Raw genomic sequence first — 19,317 nt, 5'->3', positions numbered from 1 at the left:
ATACAAAATGGTCATATCTTAATGATACTCGATAAAGAAAGTGATAATTATAGCATGACCTGCGGGGCTGAATAGTTGGCGTCTTGCAGGCGGAGAGGGAAAAATTTAGGGCGATCGCGCCGAAATTCCGCGCAACGCGTTTTTGGCAAAAGAAGAACAGAACACATGGCATCATCGGCCTGAGGTTTCGAAATGAGTCTGCGATCCGTCCCCTGATATTCTTTTTTCCTTTTTTGGGTTCATCAGCTCCTTTTATGACTTTGAGTCTTGTTCCAAGCGAAGGTGTTACTGGCATTGACCTATATCTCACATGATTCATTATATTTCATTCATCCTCCCATTCCGTCATTCTGTACACATATCCAAATTGCCCTCATGGCACGCCAAAAACAGGCAGTGCCTTTACAACGGGCCACTTCTTCTGAATTGATGCACCTTGTGCCTGAAGAATCCGAGTCAATGTCTACGCAACAGAATGGTAGCGCTCAGAAGCCTGTTACCGCAAATGGATCTGCCTCGTCCAAAGGTCAAGCGCTTGAAGCTCCCCTGGAGACTCCGGGGTTGATGCAGCTTGCGATCTGTGTCCTGGGAATTTATGCATCGTTGTAAGTGTATCGTCTCCAGCGCATGATTATCCTTTCCGTATACAGTGTCTAACACTTTCGAAGTCTGTCATGGGGCGTCCTTCAAGAGGCTATCACCACAGTCAACTTCCCAGTCCGTCCTCCAACTGCTGCAGAACCAAACCCGCCAACAGAGCGCTTCACCTTCTCGATCGTTCTCAACACAATACAATCCACCTTTGCTGCGATCACCGGTTTCCTCTACCTCTATTTCTCGACGCCGGCGGGCAAGAAGGTCCCGTCCATTTTCCCGACTCGCAAGATTCTCTTCCCTTTGCTCCTGGTCAGCATCTCCTCGTCGCTGGCGTCGCCCTTTGGATATGCCAGTCTTGCGCACATCGACTATTTGACCTTTATTCTCGCCAAATCATGCAAACTTCTGCCTGTGATGTTCCTTCACTTGACTATCTTCCGCAAGAGATATCCGTTGTATAAGTACGGCGTTGTCTTGCTGGTTACCCTTGGAGTCGCAACTTTCACCCTTCACCACCCGGGAACCAGCAAAAAGGTAGCTGCATCGGCAGCGAAGAACCAGTCCGGCTCATCTCTGTATGGAATCTTCCTGCTTTCCATCAACCTTCTTCTGGACGGCCTCACAAACACGACCCAAGACCATGTCTTTAGCTCTCCGCAAATATACACGCGCTTCACGGGACCGCAGATGATGGTAGCGCAGAACGTCCTTTCGACGGTCCTGACCACCACCTACTTGCTTGTCATGCCGCATCTGTCCTCCACCGGCGTCTTGCATGATCTTCTCCCCATCCCCATTCCACCTGCCACCGAGACCGAGCTAGCATCCGCCATTTCCTTCCTCTCACGACACCCAGAGGTGCTGAAGAACGTACTCGGGTTTGCCGCCTGCGGGGCCGTCGGCCAGCTTTTTATTTTCTATACGCTTTCTCGCTTCTCGTCTTTGCTTCTTGTGACCGTGACCGTCACGCGCAAGATGCTCACCATGCTGTTGAGCGTGTTCTGGTTTGGACACTCGTTGTCCGCAGGCCAGTGGCTCGGCATCGGCCTGGTATTCGGCGGCATCGGGGCTGAAGCCGTGGTGCAGAGGCGGGAGAAGCAAGCCAAAGAACGGGCGAAGGCATTAGCTGGAAAGAAGGAGTAGAGTGTTTGATCCGTTCGACGTTCATTGTACATATATACATACATGATAGATTTTCATTTCATCATAGAGATCTGTTTTTATTACTGCCGTGCAGGAGTTTCCGCATTCCATCCCGCTGAGACATCTCGAGGTCGAGGAACTGATACGAAAACGCTCAACTCCTGAAAGTGAATTGGCCGAGATGAGGCTACTTCCTCCCTTCAACCATGATGATATGGTACCCAAACCCGGTCTTCACCTCCACATACTTGGGGTTCGCCGTCGTACTGGGCTCAAGCTCATACGCAGCCTTCTCGAAGTCCCCGTTGAGACTGCCACGGACTTTCCACCCAAGAGAGCCGCCTACACCCATCAGCACCAAGCCAGCTTTCGAGTGTCACAATACTCTCGTCTGAACGAGAAAAGAAGACAAAGAGAGAAACGCACCTTGCCGAGCCTTATCCTCCGAGTACTCCCTCGCAACATCGTCGAATTTGGCCCCGTTGCGCAATTTCTCAAGCGCCTCTTCCTTCTTCGAGAATTTCTCGCACTACGTTGCCAGCATTAGTCTAGAAGTAGCCGGTAATTATCCATGGAATACTCCAGGCAGAAAGTAGAGTCCGGCGAGTGCACATTATGAAGCGATACTCCAGACAAAAAAAAGATTTACGTACAAGTATATGTCTGACATTAATCGACGTAGCGGGCTTCAACCCCTTCCCTCCTCCCTTCCCTCCTCCCTTCCCCTTGTCCCCCTCAGATGCATCTTTCCCCTTGCCCTTCTTGTCGCCTCCTTTGGCGTTGTTCTTGGGGGCCATCCTGGATGTAGGCAACTGATGGACCTCGATGCAGCAGAGAACTTAGGTTCGGGTCCAGGGATGGATATAGCCGGATCAGAAGTTCTTTGGAGTTTGAACTTAGCTAGAGGCAGTGACTGGAAGTATCTTTAGGGTCTGCGCCGAGGATCTAAGATTGATGCCATTGCCAGAATTGGAGGGTGGGGTTTGGTGGGGTCCGGCTTCGCAGCCTAAGGCAGACAGACTGACAGGTCTCTCTACAGTTTATGTACGGATACGAACCGTCGAATGACGACATTGAAGTCTATATTTCGTTTGCACTATTTGATTTGAAACACTGAGGTACGCTGAGAAGCTCAATCGTTTCTATTTTCGGAGCTGGTTTGTATGACTCTACTGTATCATTGACCAGAGCTTCTGTTGTTATGACCTGTCACTAAAGGTCGATTATGGGTCCAATGAGACTGATGCTGGTATTAATATTTAGGCATCAATAGGTTGAGGCTGCAATGGAATTCAATCTTGAAGCAGCCCGGATCAAGTTCTTGCCCGATGATGCATTCTACATTGCAGACTTTATCACCGAGGAAGAGGAGGAGTTGCTGCTGCAGAAGGTATGTTTTGCGATCACATTGTGTATAGCACCGTAGTGTCACTGTGACCTATGTAGCGCTGGTAAAGAGATCGTGAAATATGATCCATCCACCACCCATGCTCACCATCTGCACACCCATATCATGTATGAAACAGCGCTAACGTTAGAAGATAACCACTGCCCCTCTCCCCCGGTGGACTCAGCTCTCCCACCGACGTCTTCAAACTTGGCCCTCTGCTCTGACCACGTCGAATACTCTGATCGCGTCGCCATTGCCCCCATGGCTCGTCTCACCTATCATCGACCCTCGCTTGAACTCACTTGGCATTTTCGCAGGCGCCCCTCACGACGCTCCTAACCATGTCCTGGTGAACGAATACCGTCCCGGCCAAGGAATAATGCCGCATGAAGATGGAGCAGCGTACTATCCCCTGGTTGCGACCGTGAGTCTGGGAGCGCCGATTGTACTAGATCTGTATCCAAAGTCCCGTTCAAGCAACGACGGAAACAGCAGCGGGGTAGTTGGCGCTCGGCAGCCTCAGTATCGAATCTTGCAGGAGAGGCGCAGTCTTCTGGTTACCAGGGGAAGTATCTACACGGATTTCTTGCACGGCATTGCAGAGACCCGCAAGGACGATAACCTGAGTGCTGACACCATCTGCAATTGGGATTTGCTGCGTGAATCGGATCGTTATCAGTGTGGTTGGTATGAGAGAGAGACTCGGATCAGTTTGACGTATCGGGACGTGCTCAAGATCTCAAAGTTGGGGAATACGATGAAATTCCTAGGCAGACGATGATCTTGCAGAGGAGGACTCTAGTGTCCTCTGATCCGGGTATTAACTCAAGCGAATAAGCTATGTTTGCTTAGAAGAGTCCAGGAATCATGTTCCATCTTTCCCTGACAGCGTCCGGTCCGAACTTCTGCTGATACCATTGCTTGCTGATCGCGGCGGTTACACCCAAATTCACCGTTACAAACGTGAAACATGACAAAAGAGTCTTGTTCACCATCTCGCCGTCTGGTGCAGCCAACAGAGCCAACGACAGGTATATCACGCACTCGGCCGTGTAATGGGGACATGCGATTTTCTGAAACATAGGATGAGTCGGAAGGGTATACTTCTTAAGCGAGAAGAGGTAGTGGTGACAATCGTGCTGAATACCCGAGGCGAGCAAAAATAATGGAAGGCAGAGGAATGTGCGAAGGGTAGGAGCGGTGGTTACTTGAACATCGTCGAGAGTCAACTTGTGGGCCATGAGGGTTCCTAGAAGGGCGAAGAGTTGTTAGAGCGTAATCTCTTCGATCTAGTCCTTAGACGCATACCTGTTCCCTCAATCCAGACGGCGACCGTTGCGGCGAGGTAAAAGGCGAGGCCTAGAAGCCAATGGACAAACCACATCCTGGATGAGGATGGCTTGGAAAAGATGCGACTCTCATGCAGTCGCCGAATCCCTTGCACCAACATTAATGCCCAGCATAGTAAGACTTGATGTATGGACATCGACTTCTCCAAGTGTTGTGGGCCTATCCTTGTCGCAATGGCCTGGAACGCAGGGCCTCTGAGCAGCAATTGGAACGCCCAAAAGAGCGAGGAGAGCACAGAGGCAACATAAAAGTGCGTGAAGTAGCTGTGAGGGACTCTCAGTGAGGCAAGGTGATCGAGTGCGAGTTGTACGCGAGATCTGTCCGGGGCATCCGCACGCGCAAGGGGATTCGACTCGACCGTTGTTGAAGTCGCACGAGCGCCATAAGTGACGAAACGGGCGCGAAGTGTGTCTGGCACGCTGATCGACAGTATCTGGTAGTTTTTGCTTTGGTTTAGTCCATCATCGAAGGGTCTCGCTTAGACTGATGCATCACTGCCAAGTAATCATCGTCCTCTCACACTCGAGATATTCGTACCGTGCAGGTTGCAAAGATAAAGAAAGCTCGAAGAGCATCAACAACGTCCATGTGCGTGACGGAAAACGTCGTATCCACAAGCTTCCTAACAAGCTCCATCCTGGTATGATTAATTGACACGACCTCAGAACCTGCAGGTAGATAGCCTTGAAAGGCGCACGAAAGGGGTAAGCGGAAATCTAGGGTAGGTTGGTATCAATTAGTCGGGGGAGTTTTGTAAAAATCCTGTGATGATGGTTATTATGATTTCCTGTTACTGTCATCAATTGCCATGAGATTTGAAACCCCACACACCACGAAGCTACTCTTTAGGGTAGTTACGAGGGCGGACTGAACCTGAGCTCCGACTGCTCTGGGAGCTAGGGCATGCGTTTGGCAGCGACATGACGAAAGACTTTCTACTATGGTGGTGGCCAACTTACTTGAGAGTCTAGAAAAACTCCTTATCTAAATCTTATCGTTAAGAGCAGAAGATGCTAGCATGTCTACCAATCGACGACGAAAGATGACACCTTCATCTTCCAGAGTAAGGTAGTATGGGAATCGAGACAACCTTCGTCAGACTTTGCCCCCCCTCTCCGCCTCTCGCCATTTGCAGCAACTTAGCAACCTTGAAGCCAGCAACGGCCAACGGAAGGGGCAAAGTGGGGCGATAAGCTGAGTTATGCTGTCCGATCATTGGCTATACAGGGGGCAGATCACTTATTCTAAGTGGGTCCCAGCAGACTCGTCGACTTGATCCTGAGACTGCTAGGCCGGAAACAGTAAAGGCCCAGCTGCCATCTCGTCGTTCATTGGCCTGATGCAGGGCCTAATTTACGTACTCCGCAGCTGGAAGATGACTCCCAGTCCCAGTCTCCCACTCAGAATCAGTTTATGAGCCATCGTCCCATTATTACCTATTTAGATACTTCATGTCCTGTAGATAGATAGCAGCTCTTTCCACAAGGGACAAAACATATGGACATACTCCGTGTCTGACGTATGAGGGAAGTGATACTTTGTATTTGCATCCGAATACCCCGCTGTTCAGGCAGATAGGTAGGTAACCGTGCCTATGATTCCAAGCAAGTCGATGTCCTGCCTTGGCAACGTAGGCTGCGGAGTACTGCTGTTTCAAGAATACCCAGCTACTTTCGGTGGGTACGGAGAAGGCTGTTACATATGGACGAGTCTCATGCATACCACATTCAATAATAAAAATGGATGGCACCCTGGATTATGATCAGCTTGACTCATCCTATGCCACCTGCTTCTCTCAAGTAATTCTCATCAGGTGAATTCGATAAGGGTGCTTGGAAAAGTGGCAGCCTTGTTATGGTTATGAGCAATAATGGCTGTAATTTGGGTATTTATTACCAACATCATACGATACCTAGGTACTACCTGAGGTAAGATATCCCGTGACCACGAACCAACTGGTTGAGCTGGTGGCCAAATAGGTCCAGTTTGACCATCTTTGATGACCCCCAAGATGCTACCTACACCCATCCAAGCAAGCAGCCTACTACTACTACTAGATATCTACTAGTAGTACTAGATAGATACCAGTTAGTCTATCTACTACTAGATACCACCATAGGTACGGAGGGCGGAGTAGACTAGTCACCATTATCAATAATCTGACTAGTAGTTCGGAGTCCCACGATTCGAGAGGACTTTCTACTCTCCGTCTCAGTCTCTTGTCCTCGTTTCCCGCTAAAACTCACTAACCCAGAGAGTCGCTGCTTCGACTTCTTTTGTTCCCTTCTCTCGCTCTACCTCCCTCTCTTCCTTTAATCTCCACCACTTCCTCCTCTTCACCCATCCAATCCTCATTCTCTTCTAAACTGACACGTCTCCCACCCTCACCTGTCTCCCCTTTCCTATCTTCTCTATCTACATTCAACTATTTTCTCTTCATTTCTTCATCTCTAAAAGTTTGACAACCTCGAAAGCGCCATATTCCCCTCCCCTTTAGCTACCGCGTCACTCCTGGTTTAACAGCAACTCGCCTTCAGTCTGAAGAAATTCTTCGCATACGTATCTTTCAGTCCAGTTCGGTGATCGAACAGCCGCGTGAAAAATTACAAAGATAGGAATCTTCGCTTTGCTAGGCGTGGTCGAGCACCAGCTTCCACGCACGACTGCTGGTGGTTTCGACTACGAGTGCTCTCCGTCCGCCACGGCCTCCGAAAATGACGATCGAAACACCCAGCAATCGATTACTACCGCTATGAGTGATGTTGATGCAGTGTCCTCCCTGCCAGCTGCCCTGCATGCCGGACAAAATGCTACTGCTGCCACGGTGAACCCCCGGTCTGCTTCTGGTTCGCTGTCTTCCAAGAGGGTCTCTCTGTCGCCCCATTGCAGAGGAGAGGATACTCGCATCAAGGAGGTTGATTCTGCTTCTGGAGATGGGGATGGCCCGCCGAGCCCCAAGGCTGACTCGGAAGCAGAAACTATCATCCAGTCGGGCCGCGAGTCTCTGTCGCCAGAAAAGAGACGGAAGTACATTCAACATGAGCCAGGGCGACGCGATGATCAAATTGACAACCGTGACGCAGTGGAGGACAGTTCACTACCTGATGACACACACATGAGGAAGAGAAAGCGATCGATCGATGGCTCCATCGCGGAACGCGACCGTGGTTTCTCCCCGGAACTTCACTCTCGAAGAACCGTTTCCCCATCACGCGTGAAAATCGAGAAGCCAGAAGAACCGCAGCCCGCTCTGAGCAGTCTTGATTCTTCCCTGCCTTCGCATAGCGCGGAGACCGTCCCCAGTGGCCACAACGTCCAGATCTCACGAAAGCGTAGCCATAGTGAAAGTGTCGATAGTGAGAAGGACAGGGCTCGATCTAGTCGTCACTCGACGGCCCCCCGCGACAAAGAGCGAAGGGACATCAACGGCATCAGTCTACCTCGGCCAGAGTCGAACGATCGCTCTGTCTCGCCTATCCGGTCGGCTCACAAGCGAACAGCTTCTGGTCCGCAGCTTGGGGGCGGCGACTTGCAAAAGAAAAGGAAGGCTACTACTCCGCTCATTACTGGATTTCAACGGCAAAGTTCCGAGGACAGGCTGTCGGTTTCTTCTTCGACCAGTGGCTCTCCTTTGCCCAGCACTCATCTGCGGAAACTAGCCGGTGTCGACGGCGCTTCAGCATCTCCTGCCAGGCCAACAGGTCACAAGAAACAGCGCGACCAGAATGGTCGAACACGCCTAGCACGTGCCTGTGCAGCTCAGGAACTGGAGGTAGCAATTGCGAGGCATGCAGAACGCCCAGAAGATCTGAATGTGGCGGACAATGCGGGAAATACGCCCCTCCAAATTGCTGCCCTCGAAGGGTGTGCGCCGATCGTGAAATTCCTTCTGGAAGCTGGCTGTGACATTGACACAAAAAACATTGACAAAGATACACCTTTGATTGATGCCGTCGAGAATGGACACTTGGAAGTCGTTAAGCTCTTACTGGAGGCGGGCGCAAACCCTCGCACGGTCAATGCGGAAGGTGATGAGCCGTATGATTTGGTCCCATCGGACTCGGAAGACTATGCGGAAATTCGGCGTGTACTTGCAGAGGCCAAAACCAATCCCAGGCCGGGTCGTCGTTCCGAAGAGCGTGCTGGTTCCGGAAATAAAGAGATAAGCTCCAAAAGAGTTGCTGCTGCAAGCCCCCGCGAGTCACCCCCGGTGAATGGACCGCGTAGCCCTCCTCTATTCGGCGCCACCACCAGGCGAAAGACCGTGCGAAGTGAAGTTACGCGAAACGATCTACTCTGGACCAAAGCTACACCCGAGAACCTGCAAGCATTTGCTGCGAAAGGTGATATTGCGGGAGTTGCCAACATTCTCAACGTTGGGCAAAAAGCCGACGCTGAGTCGATGATAGCTGCAGCCAAGGGCGGTCACGATGAGGTACTGTCTCTCCTGCTTGGGATGGGCGACGCAGATCCCGATCCTGAGCCACACCAAGGAGGAAACCAGAAACCTGGTTACAATACACCCATGCTTGCAGCGATCGGCCGAGGTAATCTTGCTGTCATACGCTTGCTGCTGGATCAGCCAAAATTCAATCCGACGCGCCGGCTCTACCGTGATCGTACCTACTTCGAGTTATCTCGAGAACGGCGAGCTGACAACTGGGAGGAGGAATATGACTTGCTGAGAGAGGCCTATGATAATTACATTAGGGCCAAGCGTCTGCGCAAGCAGGAGGCTTCTTCACCCAAGCGACCCCGCGACAGGGAGAAGGAAAATAAGCGGCCAGGTCGCAGACACTCGCCATCTCCCGTGGCTTCTTCCAGGAAGGCCGTAGCAAGTCCGAGTGCCGGTCACCACCGAGAGCTCTCTTCCAAAGATACCGTTACATCGAAGGAAAAGAAACGAGATGGTGTAGCTCACTTAAAGGAGAGATCAGGATCCAGTACCAATCGCCCCAGGATAGCCCACAAGGGTAGTGACAATCCGGCAGAAGCCGATGGGTTTCGCGGGGAGTCTGCTCAGTCCAAATCATTAGCAGCACTCGCCAAAGATGAGGAAGCTCCCAAGAGAAGGCGTTTGATTGCAGGGCGTCCTCCACAGGATCGCGATCGCAGAAGACCCAGCATACCATCCTCAGATTCCCTATCAGGCCGCGAGGACTCTGTCAAATCCCGAGTCCATCCTTCTACCGAAGCTACGACTGCTCCGAACGGGCCTCTGGCCTTGAAACGCGGACGCAGTAGTGCAAGTCCCGAACGCCCCCGTTCTCGTGGTCGAGATTCCGACCATCACTCACGCGAAGTCCAGAAAAAGAAACGACGTGTTCTATCCGAAGACAGGACGCCAAGCATGACCAATGGTGGATTGAAGAAAAGCCACAATATTGGCACAGCAGATGATTCCAGGATGCATGTTCGCCCGAAGAAAAACGAAGATCAATTGTCGGAGCGCGAGCATGGTCAGCACGTCGATAGTACACCGCACAAGGCGACGGACTCGAGAGCTGTGAAGAAAGAGCGAGAGAGGCAGGATGTAGGCCACCTGGCAGATATCCCCATGGAAGATGCGAAGAGTGTGGCCAAGAGGTCCGAGTCTGAAGCGGAGGAACGGCGCCGAGAAGAGGCAAAACGGGCCGAAAAGGAGCGTATCGCGGAAGAAGAGCGTCTTGCGGCCGAAGTGGAAAAGGCTCGTTTGGCAAAGGAAGAGGAAGAACGAGCTGCCCGTCTTGCGCGAGAAAAGGCCGAGGAAGAGGAGCGCAAACGCAAAGAGGCCGAGCAAAGGCGGATCAAGCAAGCCGAGGATGAGCTTCAGAAGAGACTAGAACAAGAAAGGCTGCGCCTGGCGAAACTGCGCAGGGAGCAGGAAGAGCAGGAGCAGCGGCGCCGGGATGCGCTTCCTAGTCGGCTTCGAGTTGCTGCCCACCTCGTCGGCTCCAATGACCCACGAGCGCGGAGTCATGCCTGGCTGAAGAGGTTCATGCCTGTTGTTACTGCATTCACAAAGCAACTTGATCCTTCATGTGATACCAGCGTCGCGGACGAGAGATGGGTTCCAAACTACCTGGTGGCACCGTTATTAGCGACCAACGATCTTCAGCTGTCCCAGTACACAAGTTGGGAGAAGCGTAACGCGACTCCCACTCAGCGGGAGAATCTGTGGCGTGTCACCAGACGGATGCTGGTTCAGGGAGATGATATGGACTTCGTGAGCTCCTCGTTTGGGCAGATTATGCAGAAGGATTGCGAAACACGGCCAAAATACTTTGACATGGAACATGTATTTTGGGTCAGAGTAAGTCGTTTCCCCTCCGGACGGTCTTTTATTATGATTCAAAATCAGTTCATCCACTGACATTTATGGTAATTAGCTCTCTGACTTCATGGATCTCGTCCCTCATGTTCCGCATCTTCATGGTCTTGACATTCAATTTCTCAGAATGCACATCGACCAGGAGCCTTCTTCAACAGCACCTCTGCTTGAACCAGCGCAGCCTAACGGGCACGGGCCCGAATATGCCCATCTTGATAATATTCATGGCGTTCCTGCTGGGATGCCCGGCCTTACCAACGGATATGGCCATTCACGGCCAAGTACATACGTTTAGTGCCTAGTGCTTTTCTTTTCCCTTGTCGCGGCGATCATCGAGCATAGCCTTAAATGTACAGATGGCTTGTTTCCTCGGTTGTATGACTATGATACCTCTTACTGTTGACGTGATGTGAGATGTGATGTGTGATGTCTCGTTTGTTCGGATAGCGGACCATTGGATAGAGTCAATGAAGCGAATCTATCGCTTAATGCTAGACATTTCCCTCTAAAACTATGGAGTAGCACAACCATTCTTCAGCTTCACATGGCTTTGCTTACTCATGGACTGCACAAATCTGTGAATACGAGCCACGTGACTTGAGAAGCTGTATAAGCGCTAGGCGGTAGGGCACAATCTAGAAAATAGGCGAGTGGTCACCAAAATTTTACCGCCCGCACACACTCAAACAACAGATCAACAGATCATATCATCTCCACGAACTCTTTGAGGATAATCCGACATTTGATATCAAACGTCAGAAACTACATAAGTCAACATGGTACGTATCAGCTGAACCAGATGTGACCCTCTGCGATTGGACATGAAAGTGAAGCATGCGGAGCGAGGGAAACTTGTACAGCATCGACGAGCATATCATGATGCTCTATCGGAACGCTGTAATCAAAGCACAACCCCTCAATTCGAATCTCCGCTCTGGTTATGTCCATCGCTATTCGAGTCCTGCGCGTAGCCGCAGACGAGCGCATCAAAACCCACGAAGCCAAGCTAACCATGAACTTTGCGTCTTGACAGTCGGACGGAGAAGAGACCATGTCCAACCCCCCCGTCGCTGCCGCCGATGAGGTCGAGGTTTCCGCTGATGCCGGCGCTGGCGGCCAGATGTCCGTCCTCGATGCTCTCAAGGGTGTCCTCCGCATTGCTCTGATCCACGACGGTCTTGCCCGTGGTCTCCGCGAGGCCGCCAAGGCCCTCGACCGCCGCCAGGCTCACATGTGTGTCCTCAACGAGGGCTGCGAGGAGGAGGCTTACAAGAAGCTCGTCATTGCTCTGTGCTCTGAGCACAAGATCCCCCTCATCAAGGTTCCCGATGGAAAGATGCTTGGCGAGTGGGTCGGTCTCTGTATGTATACACCTTGTTCCTTTGCGGTGGGAAACATTGACTTGGGGGGAAAGATGGGGCTGGGTGCTAATGGGTTTTTGTGTGACTAGGCCAGCTTGACCGTGAGGGTAACGCTCGCAAGGTTGTCAACTGCTCTTGCGTTGTCGTCAAGGACTGGGGTGAGGAGTCCCAGGAGCGCTCCGTCCTCCTCAACTACTTCCAGACCGAGCAGTAAATGCACTGCCGTTGCGATGTGCTTTAGCGGATGGGATGTGATGTGATGGGCACGGAGATGGGGTCGTTTGAAGGGGAAGAGGAGCTTCTGGTTACGTAACCAATCGGCCTGGGGCTCGGCTCCTCTTGCCCATCCTCGGTGCGTGATCCATTCACTTCGGATTCACATTTAAGGTCAATGGACTATGGAATGAAAAATATTCATGATCAATGAGTGCTACTTTAATATTGAGTATCCGACGTCGGCTTAGATCGTAGATTTGATGCTTCTATGTCCTTTCAGATACAGCAAGTAACTGTCAATAGGCACCAGACTCGCAAACTCGTTCCGAGCCAAAGCAGTACGGGAGAGTTCCCTAAATGGCTAATGTATGTACTCGCACCTACTATGTACCCCAAATCGAAGATCGAGCAAAGCGATAACTCCTGAGCTATGCGAACGCCAAATAGAATCGCCCAAGCAAATGGGTAGTGCCGAAGAGCAAGTCAAAGAATGTCGGGAGCAAGGTGTCTCTGGGGCACACCCGACCCGAAACTACCTGAAGTTGTACGAGGGACGAATCATCTTCTCCGTCTCTGGCTTCAATGACAGCTGTTGATACGGTGAGCTCCCCGGGTCGTAGTAGAGACCTTCGATGTGCCCAGTATCTCGACGAAGAGAGATATAGTAGAATCCTGAGATTGTGAGGCCCTGGCGTGCGTCGGTTGGAGTGATGAAACAGCGTTCTGTACCATCATTAACACAAATCACGAACAGATTGAAGGGTGGGGAAAGATTTATACATACCTTTCCATCGCATCAAGATCCACCTTTTGGATAGCTCTTCGGTAATCCATTTCCGACTCACAAGGTTCCTTGTCATCTCATCGTCCGTCAAGTTCTTAAACGGTTGCAGCTCGCGCCAGTAGGTACTGTCAGTTTCCGCGTCGGCTTTGAAATTTTTCGTCTCGAGAGTGTGAGTGTTGAAGTCTATAATTTCTCCCTCCAGAAAGGTAATGATATGCGCATCATGAGACGGCGAGGTCTTATCAGGAATGTTGTAGGCTTCCATTGTACCTGAAAGCGTCATCTCTTGGTAGTTGATATTGTGGATGGTGACTTTGACGGGCCAATTCTCATCCTTCCCCGTTCCAACATTGTAGATATTGTTAGCTAGGTATCGCCGACCGCTTGTCGTATAAACGCTGATGCGGCCATTATCACTGCCATTGACAATCACCGGTTCGGTGGCCGGATGTGAGGTTGGCCCACGGTGCGCGAAAATCGAGGTGGGAGTGCATGCTGCCATCTGTGAGCCTGTAAACACCATACCCGGACGTAGCCAGGAACATGGCGGTGGCGGTGCAATTAATGTAGTATCCAAGATGAAATCATCCTCTTCCCAAGAGAATAAATCGAGTTGTACAAATCCACCTGCGACAGCAGATGAAATACTTTCTTCAAAGGAGGTCGAATAGCGCAAACGGTCGAGATATCTGATAATTTCCTTCAAGCGCGGACTGGGAGGATGATCCGCATGCAGTTGCCGATGAGCATTGACACGAGCGCGCATATCACCGTGCGTTAAGAGCCGGTTGGATTCGCCCCGACTACTAGGTATGAACCGATATGCGCGTGAAGTCGGCGACTGGGTCGCTCGTTCCCTGCTATCTTCTGAATCCTGACTTGTACGCTCCCGGTCCAAAAGATAGTTGTGTAATGTTCGCGTCCTCGAGAGGCGCGGCTGGCGTCTCACCGACTGCAACAGAGCTTCCGCTGTCGCGAGAGTTGTGTCGTCCATCCGGTGTCTACTACTCTCTAAAGGCTCAACGGGGGGCGGAAGGGGGCTTCGTCCGGTCGCATCACGTCGTATGTGGCGCCTCGACGTCGCGTTGCGATCCGAGAGTCTGCCAAACCAAGAGGAGATGCTGTTGGGATCCTGCTGGGGCTCGTAAACCAAATCGTCCTCGTCATCCTCGTCAGAGCCTGGGGCCCAGCCGTACAGCGACCGTATGTTGGAAACACGACCTTCATAGTTCGGCATATTGGTCGGTTCCTCTCGTGGCCGACGGACTATGGGATGGCGGCTGATTTCCATGGACATGCGCACTCCAGTCGACTCGTCCAAATCCATCGGATCAGACTCAAACTCGGAAAGTATCTGATGGCGTCGGCGACGTTGCCGACTCGAGGACGAAGGGCCGTGAGGAGAGCGAACTCGAGATCGAAGAAAGATCACGTTGTCATCATGAGCGTCATGAGAGGCAGCCGCTGGGAGAGTGGGGACAGGGGTTGAGACAGCGCTCAACTGTTGGAGAGATGATGCAGATACCGGCGGAAGAGACCGAGCAGGGTTTCCTTGCTGTCCGAAAAAGCAGATCGATGAGCACAAATCCCCAAAAACACAAAAGGTCAAACAAAGCAATGCGACTCAGGAACGAAGGTCAGGACATCGGATCGTGCCACGTGCCTTATAGTGGAGCTGATAACCGCAGCGCAAAATGTCATAGGCAGATGAGGCACAAGATATGAACCCTTTGATAGAGGTACGGACAAATACAGGCACTTACTGAGGGAGTATTTCCTGGGGGCATGGTCCTCTAGATCAGCCCTGCGGAGGTTGACAAACCCGCCGTTGGCCTATGGATTGTGCGCGGAGACAGGGCGGGGAGACGGAAGACGATGAGGACGATCGGAAGGACGATGAGGTGGACGAGGCATTCGAGCCTCTCTTTGCGGTTCGAATGATTGGAAGGTTGGGTGAGGAAGAGGCGCTTCGAGATAGGGATAGTCTGCGATGGATAAATGGAACGCTGGACGACGAAGGGATCAAGAGATGGTAGGACGAATGATTGGGACTGATGAAGGCGATGAGGAAGTCTCTTTTGCCTCTTTTGCCCTGTTCGGATTTCCCCTCAGCCGAGGGTTTCCATCATGACTTCAAGTTGCAATCAGCAGTCCGGTAATTTGTAGGTGAAAGGCTTTAGATGATCTCAGATTTGAATTAAAAAATATGCCAGGAATCCTGATCGGATGATTGATGCCAGTAAGCTGGTTATTGATGTTATTGCTGTTTGTGTACCAAAGTACCTCTCTAGGTAGTACCAGATGGAAATATCGATACCCGAGTTTATTCTACGGCGATCCATCAATATTCAACTTTTACTGCTGCTTACAGGATCTTTTCAGAGATACAATCATCATGCTCGAACTCCTAGAACTCCTACCGCATTTCTAAACGGTCGCCTTTGGATGCTATCCCAGTGCTTGATGACTTCCTGATCGCTGATGTGGAGATCCCATCCGCTGGCATGAACTGAACCACGGAGATCAGGTCTACCAAGCATATCTTTGATAATCAGCCTCTCTGCACAACATATTGTCTCGTATGAGATACGGGCCTGCAAAGGGAGATTTACTCAGCTCAACTGGCCTCATTCAGCGGGGAGGTCGAAGGGATGTGCCATGCCAGATGGGCAATCTTCCGACGGTAACTCCTCCATCTAAGGACCCTTCGCTCCCTGGATTTCGGTTCATTATGACACTCTTACGCCAAATCTCTCCATCTTGATCTCATATTGGTTTGACCTCTGAAACAACGGCCAAGGGCCCACATATAATCATCCCACGGTCGGCAATCGGTATCCAAGAAGAGCGGAGGAACTCCGACATACTTGATCCCCCACCCCCACGTCCAGCGGAGAATGGGGGGTAATAATGGTAGCATGAAGCTCTTTTACACTTTTGATTTTCTCGCTGCAGCTGATCGGTCATTCCCATCTACTCCTGTCCGCCCCTATCTTCTCTTCTAGCAAGACGTATCTTCATCTAATCATTGAGGAGCCGAGCAGCTTCCTTATCCCAAGCTCTCCCCGCAATCCCCTGCTGAAGTCGACATCATGGTCAAAATCAAGAGCATCGAATATTTCCGTGTTCTTCCCAGGTGGCTGTTCATCAAGGTCGTCGACGAAGAGGGCCAATACGGCTGGGGTGAGAGTACGCTTGAAGGTCATACTGAAGCTGTGGAGGGGACGCTTAATGCATTGTGCAAGAGATTCCAGGGCTACGAAGCAGAGTATGCGCTCAGACTACTGTCCGTCACCGTCTCATCTACTGACCGGTTGACTTTTCTGGCTGCAGTGACATCGAACACATCTGGCAAATGGCCTGGCGACTCGGGTTCTACCGCGGAGGTCCGGTCTTCATGTCCGCCATCTCCGGCATTGACATTGCACTCTGGGATCTCAAGGGCCGCCGACTCGGCGTCCCCGTCCATCAACTCCTCGGAGGCAAAGTCAGGAACAAGCTCTCCGTCTACGCCTGGATCGGTGGAGACCGTCCAGACGACGTTGAAGCCGCGGGCAAAGCACGGATAGCGCAGGGTTTCAAAGCGATCAAGATGAATGCCACAGAAGACATCAACTGGCTGGATTCGCCCAGTGCGCTTGACTCATGCGTCGAGCGCCTCAAGGCCGTCAAGGCGCTCGGCCTCGACGCCGCCCTCGACTTCCACGGCCGACTGCACAAGCCTATGGCGAAACAGCTCGCCAAGGCCCTCGAACCTCACCGGCCGCTGTTCCTCGAGGAGCCTCTCCTCTCCGAGCACCCGGAGGGCATCAAGCAGCTCTCCGATCAGGTCTCGTGCCCCATCGCGCTAGGCGAGCGGCTCTACAACCGTTGGGACGTGAAGCGGTTTCTCGAGGACGCGAGCGTCGACATCCTCCAACCGGATATCAGCCATTGCGGTGGGATCTCGGAGCTGCGGCGCATTGCCTCCATGGCGGAGACGTATGATGTTGCCATTGCGCCTCATTGTCCGCTGGGTCCAATTGCCTTGGCGGCGTGTATGCAGGTTGATCTCGCTACGCCCAATTTCGTGATCCAGGAGATGAGCCTGGGTATCCACTACAACACGGAGGCGGGCGAGTATGACATCACAAGCTACGTGAAGGATCCTGGTGTCTTCGAGGTCAAGGATGGTTATGTCAATGCCCTGACGGCTCCGGGGCTGGGCATTGAGGTCGATGAGGAGACTGTTCGGCGAGTCGCGCTGAAGACGGAACCCTGGCTCTGCAAGGAGTTCTTCGGCACCGATGGCGGTATTCGTGAATGGTAGAGTGCTCTGGATGCACGTCTTGTTTTGCATAGCGGTACATTGGATTATAGACTAATGGAAATGAAAAAATACATGATGCGAGCCGATGCCAGCGAGAGTATTGTAGCCTTTTAGTCATCACCTTGGGAGAACTTCGCACAGCAAATGCCTCCCCACAAATCTTCTATCACCATGGGTCTAATCATTGTCAGGCAGTCTATCTATGGCTTTCTCATAATTCTAAAGACAAACATTAGTGCTGTGCAATTCATACCATCATAAATTTCGCGCAGCGTTGCATTCATCGGCGCGCTTGAGGCAATCCAAGATCAAACCCCAAAAGGCCTCCAGGTCTACTCCTCTCGGGATAGCCACTCCATGGCCGCCCATTGGAGTAGCTATTGTACGGCCTAGCTGGCCAGTCTCCAACACGTTCGTTCCATGGATACCATCGGTGACCACGTCGACAGCAAACCGCTCACCATTCTTGTCATTGAACTTCAAGGCTTGTTCGGGGTGCTTTTTCGCAAAGGTCGGGTTCAGAGTTGAGATAGCGACGGCCACCGCAAGCGGATCGTGAAGAGGAGGACCGGATGACAAGCCGAAGACGGTGTCGTAGGTCTGTGCAAAGAAGACAAGCAGGGCGTGCATCATTCTCCGGAGGACTGAGGGTGTTTGGCTGGGATCACTTGATCCATGGAGAATGCGGTTTTGCACACTGCGAGAAGCAAGCACTTGGTGAGTCAAATCCAACCCGATCATTGTTGTCTTTGGTGCCAGGATAGGATTGTTGAAAATAGATTTGGAGGCCTCAGGATCACACTTTTGAGACAGAACATGATGTCAGAAAATGACCCGGAAATCACAAGCGATACTGATATACGCACGTAAATATTGAACTCTGCCCAGGGTGTTACATTTCCGATTCTTGCATGTTCCCCCGGCAGTCGGCTCATGGGAGCATCTGTGAAGCCTCCACCAATCCCACCGCCCATGATGCTCAGACCTTGAATATGGGACGCTACTTCGGGAAACGTTGCGAAGAGCAAGCCAACGTTGGTCAAGGCGCCGGTTGCGATAACCCAAGCCGTTCCCTTTGGTTGTGCCATGAGAGCATCATGCATTGCGACAATTGGGTTTGTGTCTGTCACAGGCGGCCTTGTTGCTTTCGGTAGCAAATCAGTTCCATCAAGTCCAGAGTCGCCTGTATTCAATTGCGACATCAGCCATTAGTGTCTCATTGCAGCCACCCTGGTACTGCTGGCGCAAGTATAGAAGGAGGAGGGGTCGTGGTCCGTACCATGAATGTCTGGAGCATGAACTGCAGGTCGGCAAAAAGGTTTCCTGCTGCCGGCATAGACTGGAACATCTGGTCGACCGATAGCTTCGAGGACTCTTAGAGCGTTAGTCGTCGTATTCTCGAGAGAGGAGTTGCCGTGGATGGTCGTGATTCCTAAGAGATGCAAGGACGGGTGATGCGCGGCGAGCAAAATAGCGAATGCGTCCTGAGACAATTTGTCTTTAGCCAGAATTTCTCATGCAACCTATCGGAATATCATGTTTCAGCCTTCGGCACTTACATCGTGCCCTGGGGTCAGCTGGTCAGCAACGATGTGGCCAACGGGAAGCATAGATGAGGATTACGGACCAGGGTCACAATCCAACCATAGAGGAATTGGGGTATCAGGAGAGGGTGCCATTCTTGGAATTAGCAAGGGAAGAACGCAGAATTGTCGAAGAGACTTTTGCTTCTTTCAAACCACGTAGTCTTTGTTGACAGCGGAATGCGAATGCCTTGATGCTCCTCCTCCTTGATAAGGTGCGGGGATCCAGAGATAAAGGGGGGCTTTGTTGTCTTATCGGGAGCGCAATCACCCG

The 19,317-nt window shown here is 51.7% G+C and overlaps 9 protein-coding genes across 9 annotated transcripts; 5 read left to right on the top strand and 4 right to left on the bottom strand.

Annotated features, from left to right (window-relative positions):
- Positions 1 to 375: 375 nt before the first annotated feature.
- On the top strand, positions 376 to 1,740 carry HUT1 (UDP-galactose transporter HUT1; the record flags this gene model as incomplete). Its single annotated transcript, XM_026757788.1, has 2 exons — positions 376 to 605; positions 669 to 1,740. The coding sequence occupies 2 exons, from the start codon at positions 376 to 378 to the stop codon at positions 1,738 to 1,740; spliced, it is 1,302 nt and encodes a 433-aa protein (XP_026614860.1).
- Positions 1,741 to 1,927: 187 nt separating this feature from the next.
- Positions 1,928 to 2,537, bottom strand: PIN4 (peptidylprolyl isomerase; the record flags this gene model as incomplete). The annotated part of the gene is made up of 3 exons (XM_026757711.1): positions 1,928 to 2,082; positions 2,167 to 2,269; positions 2,394 to 2,537. The coding sequence occupies 3 exons, from the start codon at positions 2,535 to 2,537 to the stop codon at positions 1,928 to 1,930; spliced, it is 402 nt and encodes a 133-aa protein (XP_026614859.1).
- Positions 2,538 to 3,025: 488 nt separating this feature from the next.
- Positions 3,026 to 3,911, top strand: CDV56_103954 (uncharacterized protein; the record flags this gene model as incomplete). The annotated part of the gene is made up of 2 exons (XM_026757573.1): positions 3,026 to 3,130; positions 3,282 to 3,911. The coding sequence occupies 2 exons, from the start codon at positions 3,026 to 3,028 to the stop codon at positions 3,909 to 3,911; spliced, it is 735 nt and encodes a 244-aa protein (XP_026614858.1).
- Positions 3,912 to 3,978: 67 nt separating this feature from the next.
- Positions 3,979 to 5,116, bottom strand: CDV56_103840 (putative 3-oxo-5-alpha-steroid 4-dehydrogenase; the record flags this gene model as incomplete). Its single annotated transcript, XM_026757459.1, has 3 exons — positions 3,979 to 4,379; positions 4,439 to 4,913; positions 5,018 to 5,116. 3 exons carry the CDS (start codon positions 5,114 to 5,116, stop codon positions 3,979 to 3,981), a joined length of 975 nt encoding a protein of 324 aa, XP_026614857.1.
- A 2,116-nt stretch (positions 5,117 to 7,232) lies between these two features.
- On the top strand, positions 7,233 to 11,085 carry CDV56_103202 (putative histone deacetylase complex subunit (Hos4); the record flags this gene model as incomplete). The annotated part of the gene is made up of 2 exons (XM_026756821.1): positions 7,233 to 10,772; positions 10,849 to 11,085. The coding sequence occupies 2 exons, from the start codon at positions 7,233 to 7,235 to the stop codon at positions 11,083 to 11,085; spliced, it is 3,777 nt and encodes a 1,258-aa protein (XP_026614856.1).
- Positions 11,086 to 11,566: 481 nt separating this feature from the next.
- Positions 11,567 to 12,365, top strand: RPS12 (40S ribosomal protein eS12; the record flags this gene model as incomplete). Its single annotated transcript, XM_026756672.1, has 3 exons — positions 11,567 to 11,569; positions 11,824 to 12,151; positions 12,241 to 12,365. 3 exons carry the CDS (start codon positions 11,567 to 11,569, stop codon positions 12,363 to 12,365), a joined length of 456 nt encoding a protein of 151 aa, XP_026614855.1.
- Positions 12,366 to 12,899: 534 nt separating this feature from the next.
- Positions 12,900 to 14,938, bottom strand: CDV56_102746 (GID4/VID24 family protein; the record flags this gene model as incomplete). The annotated part of the gene is made up of 3 exons (XM_026756365.1): positions 12,900 to 13,090; positions 13,152 to 14,706; positions 14,915 to 14,938. The coding sequence occupies 3 exons, from the start codon at positions 14,936 to 14,938 to the stop codon at positions 12,900 to 12,902; spliced, it is 1,770 nt and encodes a 589-aa protein (XP_026614854.1).
- A 1,305-nt stretch (positions 14,939 to 16,243) lies between these two features.
- Positions 16,244 to 17,460, top strand: CDV56_102418 (uncharacterized protein; the record flags this gene model as incomplete). Its single annotated transcript, XM_026756037.1, has 2 exons — positions 16,244 to 16,419; positions 16,485 to 17,460. The coding sequence occupies 2 exons, from the start codon at positions 16,244 to 16,246 to the stop codon at positions 17,458 to 17,460; spliced, it is 1,152 nt and encodes a 383-aa protein (XP_026614853.1).
- Positions 17,461 to 17,715: 255 nt separating this feature from the next.
- On the bottom strand, positions 17,716 to 19,070 carry CDV56_102210 (uridine-cytidine N-ribohydrolase; the record flags this gene model as incomplete). The annotated part of the gene is made up of 4 exons (XM_026755829.1): positions 17,716 to 18,261; positions 18,327 to 18,643; positions 18,740 to 18,944; positions 19,020 to 19,070. The coding sequence occupies 4 exons, from the start codon at positions 19,068 to 19,070 to the stop codon at positions 17,716 to 17,718; spliced, it is 1,119 nt and encodes a 372-aa protein (XP_026614852.1).
- Positions 19,071 to 19,317: the final 247 nt, after the last annotated feature.

The sequence above is a fragment of the Aspergillus thermomutatus genome, assembly GCF_002237265.1.
Source record: "Aspergillus thermomutatus strain HMR AF 39 chromosome Unknown NODE_82, whole genome shotgun sequence".
In the NCBI taxonomy this organism is placed as follows: domain Eukaryota; kingdom Fungi; phylum Ascomycota; class Eurotiomycetes; order Eurotiales; family Aspergillaceae; genus Aspergillus; species Aspergillus thermomutatus.
Note: the sequence above shows the minus strand (reverse complement) of the source record. Positions and strands in the feature narration are given on the sequence as shown.